The 21,772-nt window shown below is 33.5% G+C and overlaps 1 protein-coding gene across 1 annotated transcript; it reads left to right on the plus strand.

Annotated features, from left to right (window-relative positions):
• The first annotated feature begins 8,843 nt into the window (after positions 1-8,843).
• Positions 8,844-10,432, plus strand: LOC131178406 (uncharacterized). The gene is made up of 3 exons (XM_058143366.1): positions 8,844-9,552; positions 9,679-9,825; positions 10,317-10,432. The coding sequence occupies exons 1-3, from the start codon at positions 8,844-8,846 to the stop codon at positions 10,430-10,432; spliced, it is 972 nt and encodes a 323-aa protein (XP_057999349.1).
• The last annotated feature ends 11,340 nt before the right edge of the window (positions 10,433-21,772 follow it).

Consider the following 21,772-nt stretch of genomic DNA (forward strand, 5'->3'; position numbering starts at 1 on the left):
GCCCTTGATGTGGAGATAGTCAGAAATGAAGAGCAGTCCAGAAAAGATAGGTAACGCAAGAAGGATTCTGGGTCTAGTCAGTCCGGTTCAGTAGACACGGGTAGTAAGAGACCCAAGGAGTCTCAGGGACAGACTCAAGGTCAAGGCAAGAAACAGAAGTCTCGGTTTGCTCCAAGGAGAGGAGGAGGACAATCTGGTGCATCATTGGGTAGTTCACCAGGTGCAGCTACACAGGGATCAGCCCCACCACCTGCTTGTGTACATTGTGGTAGACCCCACAGAGGAGAGTGCAGATTGTTGACAGGTGGATGTTTTAGATGTGGGTCTACGGATCACTTCCTGAAGGATTGTCCACAGAGGAACACTAGTGCTCCCACTGCTCCACCTCAGATGGAGAGGTCTGCCCCAGCAGCACAGAGGGGTAGGAGACCTGCGAGGCCTGATACAGCTGGCACATCACAGAGGCCTACTGCAGAGACAGTCCAGAGGCAGGAGATTAGGGTAGCACCTCGTGCTTATGCCATGAGAGCTCGAGATGAGCCAGAGCCAGCTGATGTCATTAGAGGTACATTTTCTTTTTATGACCTGCTAGTATGTGCATTGATTGATCCGGGTTCCACACATTCATATGTGTGTATCACACCACCAATTGATAGAGGGGTACAAGTAGAGGAGCTAGAGGAGGACATACAAGTCACAAACCCTTTAGGCCATAGTGTCATGGTGAAAAAGGTCTACAAGGGTTGTCCTCTGAAAATACAAGGGTATGAGTTTTTAGCTGACTTGATTGAGCTACCATTCCATAAGTTCGATGTGATATTAGGTATGGACTGGTTATCACATCATCAGGCGATGGTGGATTATCGGCTAAAGAGGATATCGCTACAGACAATAAATGGGGATGTGATTACAGTTGTGGGTGAAGGAACGGGTTGTCTTTCCACCATCATATCAGCCACAACAGCTAGAAGATTAATAAGAAAGGGCTGTGAGGCTTTCTTAGCACATGTGGTTGATACCAGGAAGACTAGCCCAAGCATGCAGGAGATCCCCATTGTATGTGATTTTCCGGATGTGTTTCCGGAAGAGTTGTCGAGTTTGCCACCCAATAGAGAAGTGGAGTTTGCTATAGAGGTTATGCCGGGTACTGCACCAATGTCCATTGCTCCATATAGGATGGCACCTACTGAACTGAGAGAGTTGAAAGTTCAGTTACAGGAGCTACTAGACAAGGGCTTCATACGCCCTAGTGTGTCACCCTGGGGAGCACCAGTGCTATTTTTGAAGAAGAAGGACGGTACCCTTCGGCTATGCATAGACTACCGGCAGCTGAATAAGGTGACTGTGAAAAACAAATACCCTTTACCTAGGGTAGATGACCTGTTTGATCAACTGAGGGGAGCTGGAGTATTCTCCAAATTAGATCTCATATCAGGCTATCACCAGTTGAGAGTAAAGGAGACAGATGTTCCTAAAACTGCTTTCAGGACCCGGTATGGACACTATGAGTTCCTAGTGATGCCATTTGGGCTAACAAATGCACCAGCAGCTTTCATGGACCTAATGAATCGCATCTTTCATCCCTACTTGGATTGGTTTGTTGTGGTCTTTATAGATGATATCTTGGTTTATTCTAAGAACCAGGAAGAGCATGATGAACACCTGAGAGTAGTACTACAGACACTACGGGAAAAACAGTTGTATGCCAAGTTATCCAAGTGTGACTTCTGGTTGGATGAGATATCCTTTCTTAGACACATTGTGTCAGCAGATGGAATCAGGGTAGATCCAAGGAAGATTGAAGCAATAGTTGAATGGAAGCCTCCCAGAAATGTAAGTCGAAGTTTTTGGGGTTAGTGGATACTACAGGAGATTTGTGAAGGATTTTCCCTTATAGCATTCCCCGACTAAGTTACTGCATAAGAATGTAAAGTTTGACTGGAATGAAAAATGTCAAATCAGCTTTGAGAAGCTGAAGGCTATGCTTACAGAAGCTCCAGTGTTGACACAGCCAGAGTCAGAGAAAGACTATGTGATCTACAGTGATGCCTCTCACAATGGGCTTGGGTGTGTTCTAATGCAAGAAGAGAAAGTAGTTACTTATGCTTCTAGACAGCTAAGGCCACATGAAAAGAACTACCCAACTCATGATCTGGAATTGGCAGCAATAATATTTGCATTGAAGATATGGAGGCATCACCTATATGGTGAGAAGTGTTACATCTACACTGATCACAAGAGTCTAAAGTACTTGCCAACTCAGAAGGAACTCAATCTGAGATAGAGGAGATGGATTGAATTCCTTAAAGACTATGACTGTGTGATCGACTACCATCCTGGGAAAGCAAATATAGTGGCTGACGCCCTAAGCAGGAAGTCCATGATGGCTTTGAGAGGATTGAATGCTCGGTTGTCTTTAGCACAGGATGGGGTACTTTTGGCTGAGTTGTGTGTAAAGCCAAGTTTGTTACAGCAAATACAAGAAGCACAATTAAGGGATGAAAAGTTGCTAACTGTTATGGGCAGAGCTCAAGAGGGGAAGGAGACTGATTATGAGTTGAAAGGAGATGGGTGCCTATACTATAAAGGCAGAATATGTGTACCAAGAGATGAGGAACTGAAGAAGAATATCTTGAAAGAGGCGCACAGTAGCTTCCATGCTATGCACCCAGGAAGTACCAAGATGTACCAAGACCTGAAAACACATTATTGGTGGCCTGGAATGAAGAAAGAGATTGGTGATTTTGTGACTAGATGTTTGACATGCCAAAGAGTTAAGTGAGCATCGAGTTCCATCAGGGTTGTTGCAACCTATATCCATACCAGAATGGAAATGGGACAGCATTACCATGGATTTTGTGACTGGGCTACCATTGACACAGAGGAAGCATGATACTATATGGGTGATTGTGGATAGATTGACCAAGTCAGCTCATTTCCTACCAGTTAGAACCAGCTACTCATTAGAGAGATTAGCAGAAATTTACATAGATGAGATAGTCCGGCTACATGGAGTGCCAACATCGATCATATCTGACCGAGACCCGAGATTTACTTCGAGGTTTTGGAAGAGGCTACAGGAGTCTTTAGGCACTCGACTACACTTCAGTACGGCTTTTCATCCACAGACGGATGGATAGTCAGAACGGGTGATTCAGGTAACCCTTAGAACCTAGTAAATTATTATAAATGTTAAAAGACTACTAAAAATGACATGAATCACATAATTGGTATTGGAGGATATGTTGAGAAGCTGCATCATTGATTTTGAAGGAAGTTGGGAGAAGTATCTTCCTTTGGTAGAGTTTGCTTACAACAACAGCTACCAAGCCAGTATAAAAATGGCTCCATATGAAGCGTTGTATGGGAGAAGATGTAGAACTCCCTTATGCTGGACAGAAATGGGTGAGGAGAAAATAGTGGGCCCAGATTTAGTGAGACAGACAGAGGAAAAAGTGAAACTCATCAGAGACAATTTGAAAGTCGCCTCGAACAGACAGAAGTCATATGCCGACCTGAGGAGAAAGGATATAGAGTATGAGGTTGGCGAGAAGGTGTTTCTTAAGGTATCACCTTGGAAGAAAGTGCTAAGATTTGGTAAAAAATGTAAGTTGAGCCCTAGGTTTATTGGTCCATATGATGTCATTGAGCGTGTGGGTCCAGTAGCCTACAGGCTAGCTTTACCACCTGAGCTGGACAAGATCCACAGTGTATTCCATGTGTCGATGCTCAGAGATCTGGATCAGATCCTTCACATGTCATTTCAGCAGAAGAGATAATTGTGCAACCTGATTTGACATATGAAGAAGAACCAGTCAGAATCTTGGCACAAGAAGTGAAAGAACTCAGAAACAAGAGGATCCCACTAGTGAAAGTCTTATGGAGACACCACAACACAGAAGAAGCGACATGGGAGAGCGAGGAGACGATGAGGCAGCAGTTCCCTCAGCTCTTCACATTAGGTAAATTTCGAGGACAAAATTTCTATTAGAGGAGAAGAATTGTAACGCCCTCACCGTAGGTAGTCTATACATTTTACTGTTCCAATGACTAATGTCTGTTCGAACAGTCAAAATGTCTGGAACTACACCTAGACTATAGTGAGGAGGCATAAATTGAAGAAATAAATGTTAAGAAAATATAGGAAAAATGTAGAGAAAAAAATAAATTAAAGTTTAGAGAATTTATAAATTGATACAAAAATAATAAAAATAACCCAATATGCACTACTAAGGGCATTTTGGTCATTTCACCCCCAAAGGTGAATTTTGACCTAAATGTCAAAATAAAAAAAAATTTGAGAATAAAATAATTAACACTAATTAAAATTTATGAAATGGATTAGGAAAATGAGAAGAGAAAAGAAAAGAAAAGAAAGGAAAAGAAAAGAAAAGAAAAGAAAAGGCTTAGGAAAATTCAAAAAAAAAATGTATATAAATAGACACAAGAAGACAAACTCCACCAACCCCAAGCTTCCATCTTCTTCTTCCCTCTTCTCTCTCTCTCCCTCTCTTGGAAACCGTCCACCATGGGAGCTCTCTCTCCCTCCATTTTTGTTCTTCTTAAAGCTTGATTTTCCAAGCTTTCTCCTCCCCAAAACCCATAGACCTCTTCACAAAAAATTTAGCCCACACCATAAGGAAGCTTTAGATACCCATAAGAAGAAGAAAGATTAAAGTTTGAAGTGGGTCACAAGAGGTTAGTGCACTAATCTCTCTTCTTCTCTTTATTAAACATGAAAAGCATGTTTAGCTAAGCATAAATACCATTAAAACAAAAAGAAAATCTAGAGGAAAGAACCCTTGAATTTTTGGCAGCCATGGAACTAGAAGTTTATTGTTTTTAAGTGATGAAAAATGGTTCCATGAGAATGTATAATTAGTTGAAATGTTTGGGTGTTTGATTGTGTAGTGTTTGTGTAAATTTGAAACTTTGAAAATTAGGGTTTGTGTAAATGTTGAGGACTTTGTGTAAAATGTTGAAATTGACCTATTGGGATGAGATTGTTGCTTATAGAAGTGTATTGCATGCAAATTGAAGTAAGAAAGTTGGAGGAGATTGAGTTTTGGAAGTGTTAATTTTCTGCAGGTTGTGTTTGTTGAGGGCAGTGTACATTTTAGGCCATAAATAAAATTGTATGATCCCAATTGGTATGAGGCCAATTGGAGGTGAAACTAGACCCAAAATAGCCCATTTTCCATGAAGAAACCATGCCCAAATTCTGTCCAAAACTTAAGCTAATACTGTCCAAATTCGGATTTCCCTGCACCCAATCCAGAAAATGACCAAATGAACAGTACGTGTTCATTTGGTGATAACTCTCTCTATACTGGTCCAAATGACCTAAAATTTTACCCACGGAAATTTTAGACATAGGGCTACACTTTTCATGGAGACCACTTAACCCAGTTTTGCCCTTAACCAATTCAAATTGTTAGCACAAGTTGGGTCACTGAAACTGCCAACCCAGAAAATGACCAAATGAACAGTACGTGTTCATTTGGTCATAACTCTCTCTATACTGGTCCATATGACCTAACATTTTACCCATGGAAAGTTTAGACATAGGGATACACGTTTCATGAAGACCACTTAACCCAGTTTTGCCTTTAACCAATTCAAATTGTTAGCAAAATTTGGGTCACTGAAACTGTCAACCCAGAAAATGACCAAATGAATAGTACGTGTTCATTTGGTCATAACTCTCTCTATAGTGGTCCAAATAACCTAAAATTTTACCCATGGAAAGTTTAGACATAGGGATACACTTTTCATGGAGACCACTTAACCCAGTTTTGCCTTTAACTAATTCAAATTGTTAGCATAAGTTGAGTCACTGAAACTGCCAACCCAGAAAATGACCAAATGAACAGTACGTGTTCATTTGGTCATAACTCTCTCTATACTGGTCCAAATGACCTAAACTTTTACCCATGGAAAGTTTAACATAGGGCTACACTTTTCATGAAGACCACTTAACCCAGTTTTGCCTTTAACCAATCCAAATTGTTAGCACAATTTGGGTCACTGAAACTGCCAACCCAGAAAATGTCCCAAAATACTATTCCTTTGGTATTTTGACCATAACTTGAGTTCTATAACCCCAAACTCAGTAATTCAAAAACTGAAATTCAAGTTTAAACATAGAGGAGCAATTGTTATGGAGGAGTTGTGACTAAATAGACATCCCAACCTAGTCAAATTCCTAGATAAAGATAATACATCAACATGAACCTAAAGAAAGGTTCATAGGAAAAATGCTATATATGATAATTAAAATACTCATAAGGAGAATTAAATATTAATAATGATATGAATATGTAAATTAGGACTAATGTCCTATTTATATGAAATTAATGGTACCAATGAACAGTAATAAAAAAAAATAGTAACAGTTAATAGTGCTAAATTAATTGCCCATAGTATACCTAGACTTATTTATTTAGTTGGATAAATTGGTATACCAATTAGGGACTACAGATAGTAGTACTGCCTACCGAGAAAATCAATAACTGACAATATGTGTATGGTATGATTTTTCTACAGGCTATATGCCTACTTACGGGCCATTGTGCCTACTTTATTTCTGGCTTTACAAGCCTGACAGCGGGTCTCGTGCCCGACAGCTAGCCTCGTGCCTGACAGACGTATACTTGTTAGACATATGGCTGTCTAACCAGTATACACCCGTGCATCCATCTTTTATAATTTGTTATAGGTTTTCTTGGGTGCTGATAAAAAAAATTAATTAAGACTTAAAATACAATAAGTAATAGTAAAAGATCCGGATAACGTTAATTATTTCCAAAGAGCAATAAAAATGTAAAAGACCCAGAAATTATGAGTTGCATATATTGTTTTAAATTATTAAATTATTGTTATTATAAATTATGCACCACTAAGCGTTATGCTTAGTGCGTTGGTTTTCCATCGCGTAGGTATTAAAGATCAGTCCCAGTAGCCGCAACAGCCGCAGCAGCAGCACCAGTAGTTCACTGACAGAGCTCTGATCAGATCTGCCATTGTCCAGAGTCACCTCACCGGTCTTTTGTATTTTGGTAGGGCCCATGTATAGACTAGTATTTTGGTTCATTATGTTTAGTCATGATGTAATTACTAGTTTATGATGTATTTCATTTTGGATTTGAAATTAAACTTGAGATTAAAATGAACACTTGTAATTTATTATCTATGAATTTCCATATGAATGCAATAGAAGATACTTCATTTTGAGATCTCATAAATATTTATGAATGATATGATAAAAGAGAATATGATATGGAAATATGTGAGATGACTATGAAAATGTTAACAGGTAATAGTGGAACCCGCCAGATTCTAATAAAACAGAGGAGGATCTGTCCGGGTCTCCACAGAAATAAGATATATAAAAAAAAAATTTCTACACATAAATTTCTTGATTTAAATGACATTAAAAATTACAATAGACATGACAAGATAAGATAGGGTGCTCCAGCACCGAATGTGGCACTCATCGCTCGGCTACACTGTAGACGGGTGAGGGGCGTCACATATAGATTATTTTTAGAAATTTAATTTGACATTGTAATTGTAAAGAGTGTAAGAGAGAAATAAAGTTAACAGGTACATAACAAAATTAGAAAACAATATTATTAACATAACGTGTATTGTTAACAAAATATTTTAAAATGTTGTTGATGAAACATCAAATGTTTAAAAAATAAAAAATTAGAAAAATCATAGATTTTGTCCGAAGATTAAGTGCATAGTTTATTAAATTTTATTTTTTCATATTAAAATATAATATTTTGATATGTTTAATAAAAAGTTTGCATAAAGCTAAAATTTACAAAAACCTAAATTATTATATTTTAAGATCATAAAAAATTTCATAGAAAAATGAGTTAATAATATATTACATTATTTAAATGTAGGAAAATTTAATATAACTTATACAATTAAGAAAATATATAAGAATAAAATAAAAATTTTGAAATATAAATAATGCACAAAAATAAAAGTATAGTAATTATAGGTAATTTTTATTTTTAAAAAAACTAATTGAATATCGTGATTTAAAAAATTTACATAAATTATAAGAAAATATAATATAAATTATACAATTAGGAAAATATTCAATAGATGATAAAAAAAATTGAAATATATAAAAAAATAGTAATTATACATAATTTTAATTTTATTAAATAAAATAGTTACATATCGTGATTAAAAAAATTTACATGAACCAAAAGTAATAGTTTAACTTTCTCAAAAAATTCATAGAAAATTCAAACCAACGTCTTGCCTAAAAATTAAAAATATAGTAATTATATGTTCGGTAATTTTTAATTTTAAAAAAATACACTAGTTTAATGTAATGATTAAAAAAATACAATATTTATTTTTTTGAATATTTAATTAGAATTGCTCAACCCAACTATCCCTATGGAAGCAGTTGTAGCAATTCTTACTGGTTGTAAAAATTCCAATGAAAATCCTTTATCATCCTTATAGATGGCAATGGGCTAGGCTTTGGCTGGTTGTGTATAAGGCCAAATCATAATAGGATGGGATTTGGGACAAGTTCGACTTAGTTAAATTAATACTATTAATGGGTTCCATTAGTGTTCGGATTTTATCGGGTTGGTATCTGACACCTGAACCCATTCATATAAATATTTAATTTAATTTAATTTAATAGAAAATAAATGTTTTTTATAATAATGTATGTAAATTTTAATTTATAGCTTTTTTCATGCTTTATTAAAATAATACCTTTTTTTTAATCAGAAAATGTCAATTCCATTTTTTTTTAATGTATGTAAATAGTTGATCCATGGTCAAAACCACAATGTTGCTCAATGTGGGATCCGTCGAATGAGTTTGAAGTTGGAATGATATTCCCTTCTAGAGAAGCTGTCCAAAAAGCTGCCAAAGAATATCATTTACTTAGGCACAATGAGTTTTGTTATGAAGAGACAAAGAGCAGAACATATGCTATCAGGTGCAAAGATAGAAAGAGCAATTGTAAGTGGAGAATGCGTGCGTCTCGTTGGGAAGGATCTGATATATGGAAAGTTACTAGATATAACGGACTCCATACATGTGTTAATCCATCAATCTCACAAGACCATAAGCAATTGGATAGCAGATTTATATTTGATTTCATCCTTGCAATTGTACGAGAACAACCAAATGTGAAGATATCTGCATTGCAAGCAGAAATCAAAGATAAGGTTGGATATATGCCGAGTTATCGGAAGACATGGAAGGCTAGACACGATGCAATTGTGAAGATCTTTGGTGGTTGGGAGGAATCTTTTACAAGATTGCGGCAATTCATGCTTGCTTTGTGCAAACACAGCCCTAATTCTGCATTTTTAATTGAAGATGACCCTCTATTTGTTAATAATAAATTACAACTCGATTATCGGGTTTTCAACAGAATGTTTTGGGCATTGAAACAAACAATTGAAGGTTTCAAGCACTGTCGCCCTATTATTTTCATAGCCTCAACATTTTTATATGGAAAGTACAAAGGGTGTTTATTTTGTGCTCCAGCATTGGACGGTAATAACCATATTTTTTCCATTGCTTAGGCAACAGTTGATTGTGAAAACACAAGGAATTAGGATTGGTTCATGTATTGTTTACGGGTGTTTATGACTAATCATTCTAATATTTGTGTTATATCAGACAGGCATATTGGCATTAAAAAGGCAATGCAGCAAGATTGGTGGCGGCCTCCTGATGGACATCATCGATATTATTTAAGACACATATTGAGCAATTATAACACGAAGTTCAAAAATACTGACATGAAAGAAGCTCTTCGAAAGGCAGGTTAGTTTTTAGAAGATTAGTATTTATATGGTAATGTTAATTGAAGTTTCAATGTCACAAAGTAATTATATGTTACATTTATTTTGTAACAGCTCACCAAATTTTAAAAAAAAAATAAATTTTATGAGGCTATGAACACAATCAAGACTGAGCATCCAGACACGTTTGAATGGACCAAAAAGATACCTTTGGAAAATTGGACACGTTCTCATGATGGAGGGAAAAGGTATGGCAACATGACAACCAATACCATTGAGTCAGTTAATGGAATGCTGAAGGAGATCCGTGCATTACCAACTTCTGCATTCCATTAACTGCAATGGTAGAGAAAATATTTTTCCAGTGTGTCGAATATTTTGATACACGTCGCATGACATTTCGTGAACAACTACTACAGGGCTCAACTTAACCCCAGCATGTCGTCAAATTTTTGGTGAAAATTTAAATGAAGCAAACTCACTTAATTTTAGGTTGTTTAACTGTGATTGTAGTGAATTTGAAGTTTGGAAGGGTACATCTGGGAAGAAGCACATTGTCAGACTTCATGAAAGGACATGCACGTGTGGAAAGTTTCAAGAGATACGCATTCCATGTTCCCATGTCATAGCAGCATGCCAATCAAAGTCAATTAATTATGAGCAATATGTTTCAAATTATTATATGTTGGAGCAAACACTTAAGTGCTATGAGTGGCAATTTCATGTACTTGGACATCATGATGATTGCCCAATAGACAATGATCCAATTCTTGTGTCAAACCTGACGCGGAAAAGATTTAAAGGAAGACCAAAATCCTCAAGAATGAATAATGAAATGGATTGGAGTGTGAATAGAAAAGTTTGGGAGACATCTAATATCCATTGTTCGCTCTGTCGTGAACAAGGACACAAAAAAAATAATTGTCTAATGCGAAAAAACACCATTAGTTAATTATGTTACTCTTTTAAAATAGTAATGTATTGAACAAACCATCCAATTGTCGTGTAATTTATTTGATGTTTATGATATTGGTTTTCTACTGTAAAGGAAAGAAAGTATCAAAACAAGGAAAATATAATAAGAATTTAAAGGTGAAAACGAATAAAATAGGCCTATTGAAAAAAAAAATGCTAAACTTTATTGCGTTTGGAACATCTGTCCTACCCAGCGTTTGGAACAAGCTGGTTAAAGGCATAGAGATACAGTGGAGTCCAAGAAGACGTTAGACATGGCTCAAGGCAACCATACATTCAGGGATTGAGAGGAAGGATCTCTTGGTCACGCCCAAGCTATTGTTAGGAGAGAGCAGTTTTCGGTTTAAATCGAAAAATCGAACCGAACTGATTCAATTCGGTTCAATCAGTTCGATTTTAAAATTCAATCGGTTGGGTTCGGTTCGGTTTATAATTTTGATAATTTCGGTTAATCGGTTTGGTTCGGTTATTTCCATAAAAAAATAAAAAAAAAAATCGAACCGAACCGAAATTATTAATATATATAGGAAATCAAAGAAAATTGAATCGAACTGAATTGAATCAAACCGAATCGAACCGAACCGAAATCAAAGAAAATCGAACCGAACCTTAAGATTTTTTAGTTTTGGTTTCTATATTTTTTGTTTTTATGTTTTTATTATTTAGATTTAATATTAAAAATATGAAATTTTATAAATTTCGGTTTGATCGGTTTAAAACCAAACCAAACTGATATTTATCGGTTTGATTCGGTTCGGTTTTCTCTTATTAATTGGTTCGGTTCGATTTTTAAAATTTTTAATTTTCGGTTTTCAGTTTTATCGATTCGGTTCGGTTCGGTTCGGAACCAAACCGACCGTTTGCACACCCCTAGCTATCGTGCAGTGATTTGTCTTCGGATAGGGTTCGAAAAGCGTTGAACAATAACCTATGGGAACTACAACTTGATTACCTTGATCTTTATTTGAAATGGAAGGTGTTGGAGAGAAATGGAGAAGCTTGCTTTTATGGCTTTTGAATATTTTTTGGAGATGCTTTGGAGAAGCTTAGTAAATGTGGTAGAATTACAAGTTTGCCATGCCAGCAGATTTTTGAGCTACATTAGCAGTATTTTGAGGTAAATGAAGGAAAAATGTCTCTTGATAACGGTGCAAAATTTTATAATATTATTTTATCACAAAGGTGAATTATAAATTTTGAAATGAAAAAAATATAAAATTATATGATACTTTTATTTTTCTTTTTAATTATTATGCATGCTTTAAGATATATATATGTATATATATATATATATATGTATATATATATATTGGGGCACAGTTTACGATGGAAGAATGTTAAAAGTGGTGGAGCTAGACCTTTAACTTTGGAGGGGCAAATTAATATTCATTTATATTTATAAATAAGTCAATTGGATGTAAAATATTAAATATTTGCATGATTTTGTAATTTTCTTAAAAGTGTTTGGTTTAATTTATGAAAATCAGCTTATGAGTTAATTTGAGTTAAATTATAAATATTAATAATTTTAAACAGTTATATGCTTGGTTTAAAAGCTTGTATTTGATTGATAAATAGTTAATTTGTTTAATAAAAAATAACTTATAAACGTATTTATTATTAAAATAACTAGAAAGAATATTAAATGACATTTTTTATGAAATTTTGTAAATTAAATGAGGTTGATATGATAAAATATTTAATCAAATTAACTTATATCAAAATAAAAAGTTGTTCCCTTAGTTTTTTTATTTTTTGGAGGAGGCTTATAAGCAAATATATATATATATATATATATATACAAATATGTAAATTTATTTTTAGAGAGTTATAAGTTAAGACAAACACCTTCTAGTATCTCAGCCTTTCACATTAAGTACAATTATAACCAAATTCTAAGATTGATGTAGAGAAATTTAAATTTTATTCATCAAACTTATAATTATAGTAGTTAAATGTCCTAAATCTACAATTATAATAACCAAATGCCCTAAAAATTTTTTGTATTTGGGTAATTAAGCTATTGATTATTTTAAAAATTATGATCACATTAGTCAAAAGAATGAACTCAGCTCATTTAAATTTTAGGTAATAAAACTTAAATGTTAGGGTGTTCGGTTATTATAATTGTAAGTTTATTAAATAAAATTTAAATTTCTTCAAATTAATTTTAGATTTTGGTTAAAATTACACCTAAAGTTTGGGATAATTATTGCAAAATTGATACGTTTAGATAAAATTGTTAAATTACATAAATGTTTGGTGTTTTATGTCCACCTGTCCTTATAGGTTACAATAAATTTTAGAAAAAATAAATGGGATGAATTTATTAATTTATTTTATTAATTACTTAATTTAACTAAATATTTTTTATTTAAAATGAAAAATCATTTTAATTTCGTAATTTTTTTCGTCAATATATGAAATAAATTTTTATTTGTATTTATAAGACAAAATATTTTCAATGTATATTAATCATAAAATTAAAGTAATCTAAAATCAAAATCTTAAGGTGATATAATTTATTTAATATTTAATTGTGAATCAATATTTTTAATGTAAATTATTCATATATTAAAAATATTGATTGCACATATATATTTATTATAAAATTTAAAATATTAAATTAGGAAATTAATAGTAAATATTTAAATAAAAAAATAGAGTCCAAGAAAATCATATATTTCTCATTTGTAAATTTAAAATATTGAATTCGAGATAAATTCAGTATCTTAATTATTAATCCTTTTAATTATTAATCCTCACTTTCTCAATTTAATTTTTATAATTATTATTACTATAAAAGTTTATATGGTAGTTATTATTTTTTTTTTTAATTTTTAAGGTTTGACTTGGATGTGAACAAAAGAAATAAATGTGATTACAAAAGTCTCTGTATATAGAGAATAGAAGCAGTGATATAAACGGCAGGAGTGAGAATTAAGGTTCATATATATATATATTCTCTAATTGTCTCTCATTTCTCTATCCGTAGCTTTAGTTGGAGTATAATAATTTGACATTTATGGGGTTTAATGTCGACATTATTTCAACATGACATTAGAATTTCCAATTGTACACTCTTCAAAATACAACACACTCTCTCTCTCTCTCTATAAATCTATATTTATTTACGTCAACGGTATTTGATCATTAAATGAGATGAGTTCATAATTTCCTCATTTTTTTACTAAATTAATTATATAGCCCTACTATCAATTCTTCATAATATCATTACCTTCATTATGTCACAAATAATAAATCTTTTTTGAATTTACTAATTTAGCCCTACCCATTTTAGTTAATTCTCTGTACACTTTTACTTAGTTTTCACATACCCTTTAAGTAATTTGGGAGAATCTTCTGTGTGAGGTTGAGAATTGTCACAGTGACACCATATTTTTTCATAATTAATTATGAATTTTCAAAATTTAAAAGTAGATGTTACAGACTACCAACTTTAGGAGTCCTCACTCTTCTACATAAGAAGCTAGGAAGATCCTACTTTGGCTCCATATACCTACATACCTACACCATGAGTAATTTCAATAGAAACTATCTCACAGTCTTTTGTTTTCTTCAGCTACTCCGTGCGTTTGTGATAGGAGATTGTAAGTGTGAAACTGAGAAAGAAGATCGTAATAAATATGAGGCTCTTAAAAATAAAATTGTTGCAATAGCTGAAATTTTGATTGATGGTGAAATAGGACTTTGCCTTTCAATTTTAGGAATTCATCCAAGCTTTACATCCAGACAAGAACATATTTTTCATAACGAAGGCCTTTGCAGCTGGTCTAATTGTCAATTGGGTTCATTCATGTGCTTCCTTAGCTTTTGAAAGCATGATGCCACCATGCCTCAAAGAAAATCCAAAGGGAAATTTTCCTTTCACTGGTTTTGTGGCCATAGTTTTTGCAAGACCTTGATGATCGATGCTTTTGCGACTTCTTATCATGCCAAGTCTCAAACATACAATTGGAGATGGGGAGAAAACGACTAGTGGGTCACAAATTTAATTTAGAAGACTCAATTAAAATATACAATTCGTAAAAATAATATATATAAAATAAATATAAATTGATAAGAATTTTTTTACAAGTAAAATTGACTACTTAAAAATTAAATAGAACTATTGTCTATTAAAAATATAATGAATTTTAACATTAGGAATTATTGAACTTAGAATAAGGTGGATATGTTTATATGTTTGACATGGACACCTTTTTGCAAATGATATCTTCTAAATTCCTCCTGATCTCATTAGGATGATAATCTATGTTTTTTTTTATTTTTTCCCCTAATCCAGGATTTGAAGGAATATCATCCAAATTAATTTCTAAATGAGCTTTTTTTTAAGAACATAGCAAATTTTCTCTTGCACTAGCTTCATTTGTGATGCCCCTTACCCGTCTACTGTATAGCCGAGCAAGAAGTGCCACATTCGATGCTGGAGCACCCTATTTTATTTATAATATCTATTGTAAACTTTTGATGTCATTTTAAACATGTATTCTATGTGTAAAAAATTTTTTTATTTTTATATATCTTATTTTTGTGGAGACCCGGAAAGAGCATCCTCTGTTTTATTAACATCTGGCGGGTTCCACTAATCACCTGTTAACAGGTCCATATTCATTTTACACATTTCCATATCATATTCTCGTGTATTATATCATTTACAATTATTTATGAGATCTAAAAATGAAGTATCATCTATTGCATGCAAATAGAAATTCATAGATAATAAATTACAAGTTTTCATTTCAATCTCAAAGTTTAATTACAAGTCCAAAATGAAACACATCATGATTAGACATAATGAACCAAAATACTAGTCTATACATGGGCCCTACCAAAACACAAAAGACCGGTGAGGTTACTCTGGACAGTGGCAGATCTAGTCAGAGCTCACAAGACACTCTTGGTGTTCTTGCTCTTTGGGCTTTGCGGTGATGGGGTGATCTCCAGTACCTACGCAATGGAAAACCAACACGCTAAGCATAACGCTTAATGGTGCATAATTTATAATAACAATAATTTAACAATTGAAATAATATATGCAAATCATAATTCTGGGTCTTTTACATTTTTATTACTCTTTGGAAGCAATTAACATTATCGGGATCTTTTATGATTACTTATTGTATTTTAAGTCTTAATTAATTTTTATCAGTGCCCAAGAAACCTATAACAAATTATAAAAGCTGGATGCTCGGGTGTATACTGGTTAGACAGCCATATATCTATCCAGTATACGTCTTTCAGGCACGAGGCCAACTGTTGGGCACGAGACCCGCTGTCAGGCTTGTAAAGCCAAAAATAAAGTAGGCACAATGGCCAGTAAGTAGGCATATAGCCTGTAGAACAATCATACCAGACATATATTGTCAGTTCATGATTTTCTCGGTAGGCAGTACTACTATCTGTAGTCCCTAATTGGTATACCAATTTATCCAAACTAAATAAATAAGTCTAGATATATTATGGGCAATTAACCATTTTTAATTAATTTAGCACTATTCACTATTACTATTTTCTAGTACTGCTCATTGGTACCATTAATTTCATATTAATAGGACATTAGTCCTAGTTTACATATTCATATCATTTTTAATATTAAATTTTCCTTATGAGTATTTTAATTATCCTATATAGCATTTTTCCCATGAACCTTTCTTTAGGTTCATTTTGATATGTTATCTTTATCTAGGAATTTGACTAGGTTAGGATGTCTATTTGGTCACACTTCATAATAAATGCTCCTCTATGTTTAAACTTGAATTTCAGTTTTTGAATCACTGAATTTGGGGTTATAGAACTCAAGTTATAGTTAAAATACCATAACTGGTCACTTTGCCTCTAAGCTGTCCAAAATTTACAATTCCTGGTCAATAAACTTTGACCAGTCATTTGATCATTTTATGGTCATTTTTAGACTTAGGTTCCTTCACAAGATATGTTCCTCTATGTCTTAGGGACTCCCAGGTACAATTTCATACTTTTTCAAGCTTGATATAGTGAGTTATAGTCAGTGTATTAACCTAGACTCTCAGTCCTACAAGGGCAATAACCAACTTCAGGACAGTATGTTTGACCCTCTTTTTAGGGTCTTTACACTTAGAATTTGGCAAAGGTGTCTAAATCAATGTTGTAGCCCTAAGTATCATGTTTCCATTGATGAAATTTTAGGTCATTTGGACTAGTATAGAGAGAGTTATGACCAAATGAACTGTTCATTTGGTCATTTTCTGGGTTTGCAGTTTTAATGACTCAACTTGTGCTAACAATTTGATTTAGTTAAAAGGAAAACTTGAAGGAATGGAAGCGTGAAAAACACAAGTTTATACCATTGAATTCAAAAATTTTCATCTAGGGTCACATGCATCATGCAAGATTTATTTTTATCTATTTGATTTCAATGACAAACAACATATTAAAACTCTTTTAATATGTTTTTTGATCTGTATTTGCCATTTAAGATTTTAAAATTAATCAGATTAATTTTAGAACCCTAGATTAAATCAAGAACTATTACACTAACCTCTTGATGCACTGCAGCGTGTCTGCGCCTTTGACATTTGTCTTCAGGACACCAAATGTTGTCCCTCTAGTTTGTCCACACCAAGAACACCTATGGCAGCCCTTGAACAGCTTCTAAAGCTTTTTCTATTAATTAAAAATTCAAGTTCTACCTTTTAAGAGATTAGAGATGTAAACAGGACACTAGAAACAATTTCTAGTGTTCTTAATTCAAGAGATTGATGGCTAATCTCTTTGAATTGATGAGAGATGAAGAAGAATAGATGGAGAGCCTCAAAATGGCGTGACAAAGGAGAGGAGTGACTGCTGGTTTTTTTTCTTTTTTATAACAACACTTATATAGCTAGGTTAACACATTATACCCTTGCCACATGTCACCTTTTGATTAGCTCTAGGTTTAAGTGACCCAATCACATTGTGCCAAGTGTCAAACCTATATTTAATCTTAATATTAATCATCTTACATGATTAAAAACATTTGGCAAGCTTATATGTAATCCCATGTGTCACCATCTCATGGTACCACGTGTCACACTGTGAAATGACCAAAATGCCCCTGTGTCTTAATTTTGAGTTCTTAACCCAAAATAATTATTTTTCTTCTTCTAATCAATTTATATCAAATATAAATTAATTAATTAATATCTATTAATTAATTTCTCATTAATTAAATTCATATTTAAACACTTTAAATATAAATTTAACTTATACTATACATCAAATAATCTAGATTTGGTTTCAAGTCATGCTAGGGACTTTGCAATTTATTTGCAAACCAAACCTATTTAATTAATTAATTAAACTCTTTAATTAATTAATTAAATCATATTTAAATAGGTGATAACTTGTGTATGTGTGTGACTTACTAGGCTCATCACTAATTGGCAATGAGACATGATATCAACTCTTAATATCATCAGAACTCTTTCTTACCATAAATGATTTCTCTAAATCATTTTATGAACCTCATAGACCATGGTTAACACCTAGCATAGCATGCCATGGCCACCCAATTAGTAATAAGGTTTACCTTAAATGAATCTATAATCATATGTTACCATGCATTAGAATCTCTCTGTTACAAAATCCCAACTCAAGCTGGAGTCATGGTTTATGTCAAACTCCATTTGCTATGAATATTATGTTCTCTTTTAATTCCAGTTCTTGATTAAAAAGATTTTCTCATCAGAAACTCTTTTTTGAATAAATTGATCTGTCCTGGCCAGGAACTTGAAACATCAAGAACAATTAAATGAACATAGGATTTTATTTCTATTTACTTAGAGGAATAGATTCCATCTTGATCAACACCTACCTCCATATATAACTAGTAGGAGCCAACACATGCCCATATACCCATACACAGTACAAGTATGAAAGCAGTATCAAACTCAAACTACCTATATACAAGATAACTGTGCTATCTCAGGTCTAAAGATTATATGCACTGATATGATTTATGACAAAATATTGACAAGAGTAAACTACATGTGCTTTTCATAAGTGTCACTGGTTCGGCCTACTTATCATGTATAAGTGCCTATCATGTTTGTTATATGGCATGAGACTCACCATTTCATCTTATTTATATCTCATATAAATAACTTGGGAACAAACATGAATACAATCTTTCTGGATAAGTCATATCCTTATTATGAAGTATCCTCGATTGTGAACCTATTTATGATACTTTATGCTAGAAATACTGTCACTCATATTCTTAACAACTTAAGAATAATATTTCTAACAAAATATCAATGGACCTTTTCTATTACACATAAATATATTATGTAAACGAAAAAGTGGAAATGCCTATTATTAATAAAAATATGTACAAGATATATACTAAATGATATGCTCTAGGGTATACTACTAACAAAAATGGGCTAAGTGGTCTCCATGAAAAGTGTAGCCCTATGTCTAAGCTTTCAATTGATGAAAGTTTAGGTCATTTGGACCAGTATAGAGAGAGTTATGACCAAATGAACATGTACTGCTCATTTGGTCATTTTCTGGGTTGGCAGTTTTAGTGACTCAACTTGTGCTAACAATTTGATTTGGTTAAAAGCAAAACTGGGTCAAGTGGTCTTCATGAAAAGTGTAGCCCTATGTCTAAGCTTTCCATTGATGAAATTTTAGGTCATTTGGACCAGTATAGAGAGAGTTATGACCAAATAAACAGGTTAGTCATTTTCTGGGTTGGCAGTTTTAGTGACTCAACTTGTGCTAACAATTTGATTTGGTTAATAGCAAAACTGGGTCAAGTGGTCTCCATGAAAAGTGTAGCCCTATGTCTAAGCTTTCCATTGATGTAAATTTTAGGTCATTTGGACCAATATAGAGAGAGTTATGACCAAATGAACACGTACTATTCATTTGGTCATTTTCTGGGTTGGCAGTGTTTGGTCATCTGAGTTTGGGCAGAGAATTGGTCATGATTTTGACAAATTTTGGGCATGGTGTCCACATGAAAAATGGGCTATTTTAAGTCTATTTTCACCTCCAATTGGCCTCATACCAATTGGAGTCATAAATTTTCAGTTATGGGTCAATAAACCCACTGGACTCATTAAGTCCAAACCTGCAGAAAATTGAACACTCCCAATATCTCAATTCCTTCAGCTTCTTACTTCAATTTGCATGCAATACACTTCTATAAGCAACAATCTCAACTCAATAGGTCAATTTCAATATTTACACCAAGTCCTCAAGCATTTACACAAACCCTAGTTTTCAAAGTTTTAAATTTTCACAAACACTACACAATCAAACACCCAAACATTTTAACTCATCAAATATTCTCATGGAACCATTTTTCATCACTTAAAAGCAACAAACTTCAAGTTCCATGGCTGCCAAAAATTCAAGGGTTCTTTCCTCAACATTTTCTTTTTGTCTTAATGATATTTATGCTTGGCTAAACATGCTTTTCATGTTTAATAAAGAGAAGAAGAGGGATTAGTGCACTAACCTTACTTGAGCTTCCCTAACTTCTATTTTCTTGCTTCCAATTGGTGTCTATAGCTTCCTTAGGGTGTGGGGAGTATTTTTTGTGAAGTGGGCTATGGGTTTTGGTGTGTGGAAGCTTGGGAAATCAAGCTTGGAAGCTTGATAACAATGGAGGAAATGGGGAGACAATGGTGCTAGCCATGTAGAGGAAGAGAGAGAGAAAGAGTGGAGAAGAAGATGGAGTTGGTGGCTTTTGTCTTCTAATGGGTATATATATATATATATATATATATTCTATTGTGTACTTTAAATTTTAAATTTTCCATAAGCTTTCTATTTTTTTTTTCTTTTCTTTTCCTTTCTTTTCTTTTCTTTTCTCTTCTCATTTTCCAAATTCAAATTCATAAATTTAATTTATGTTAATTATTTTATTTCCTAATTTTAATTTGACATTTAGGTCAAAATTCACCTCTAGAGGTGAAATGACAAAAATGCCCTTCATGGTGCTCATCGAGTTATTTTTATTATTTTATACCAATTAATAAATTCTCTAAATTTTATTTTATTTTCTCAAAATTTTTTCTATATTTTTAATATTTATTTCATTAATTTATGCCTCCTCACTATAGTTTAAGTATAGTTCCAAACATCCTGATTGTCCAAACAGACATTAGTCGTCGGAACAGTAAAATGTATGGACTACCTATGGTGATGGCGTTACAATTCTTCCCCTCTAAATAAAATTTCGTCCTCGAAATTTAGACAATGTAAATAATCAATGGACCGCTATCTCCTTGTCTTTTTGCCTTTTTGTGTTATAATACTTTACTTTTTCTTTAGTTTGTCTTATTAATCCTAGTTTTACAATTTGATCCTTATCTTGATTTACTATTGGAAATACGTAGCTCTACACAATAGTCCCAAGTCGATACTGTAATCTGCAGCTTACAGCACAAACATCAAGAGCATTGCATAGTTACCACGGTATAATCCCAATAGACTAACTTTTTTTTTCCTCAACCAGTTTTGTACTCATCTTCTTTCATCTCATATACAGCCTCCTTCTCATTTCAATCTATTATCTTTGATACGATCCTTTTCGATTGATAATCTACCATAACCTTATGGTTCAAAGGGTTGCTGACAAGCATGTTATCTTCTAACCCATCTCTCGGTATCCTCTTTTAACAGGAGGTACAATGTATATATAGGGGTGAATATAATTAGGGTCTATCAATACATACTTAAAGGTATTATAATTAGGAACTGTACCTCTGATAACGTCTACCAAATTTGGCTCCTCTCGAGCCATAGCGTACACACGGGGTGCTACTCCAACCTCGAGCCATTCTATAGTCTCAGAAGCCCTCTGTGATGTACCAGCTGTCTCAAGCCTCACAGGTCTTCTACCCCTTTGCACTGTCGGGGCAGACCTCTCAGTAGGTGGTAGTGCAGTGGGAGCACTCCCCTGTGGACAACTTCGTATGAAATGATCCATAGACCCA

The sequence above is a fragment of the Hevea brasiliensis genome, chromosome 3 (genome assembly GCF_030052815.1).
Source record: "Hevea brasiliensis isolate MT/VB/25A 57/8 chromosome 3, ASM3005281v1, whole genome shotgun sequence".
In the NCBI taxonomy this organism is placed as follows: domain Eukaryota; kingdom Viridiplantae; phylum Streptophyta; class Magnoliopsida; order Malpighiales; family Euphorbiaceae; genus Hevea; species Hevea brasiliensis.

Excerpts from the sequence above, each read along its gene's own strand:
- LOC131178406 (XM_058143366.1), top strand. The coding sequence starts at position 8,844 with ATGTGGGATCCGTCGAATGAGTTTGAAGTTGGAATGATATTCCCTTCT. Across the intron at positions 9,553-9,678 it reads TTGTGCTCCAGCATTGGACG|ACAGGCATATTGGCATTAAA; the intron begins GTAATAACCATA and ends GTGTTATATCAG. Across the intron at positions 9,826-10,316 it reads AGAAGCTCTTCGAAAGGCAG|TGAATTTGAAGTTTGGAAGG; the intron begins GTTAGTTTTTAG and ends CTGTGATTGTAG.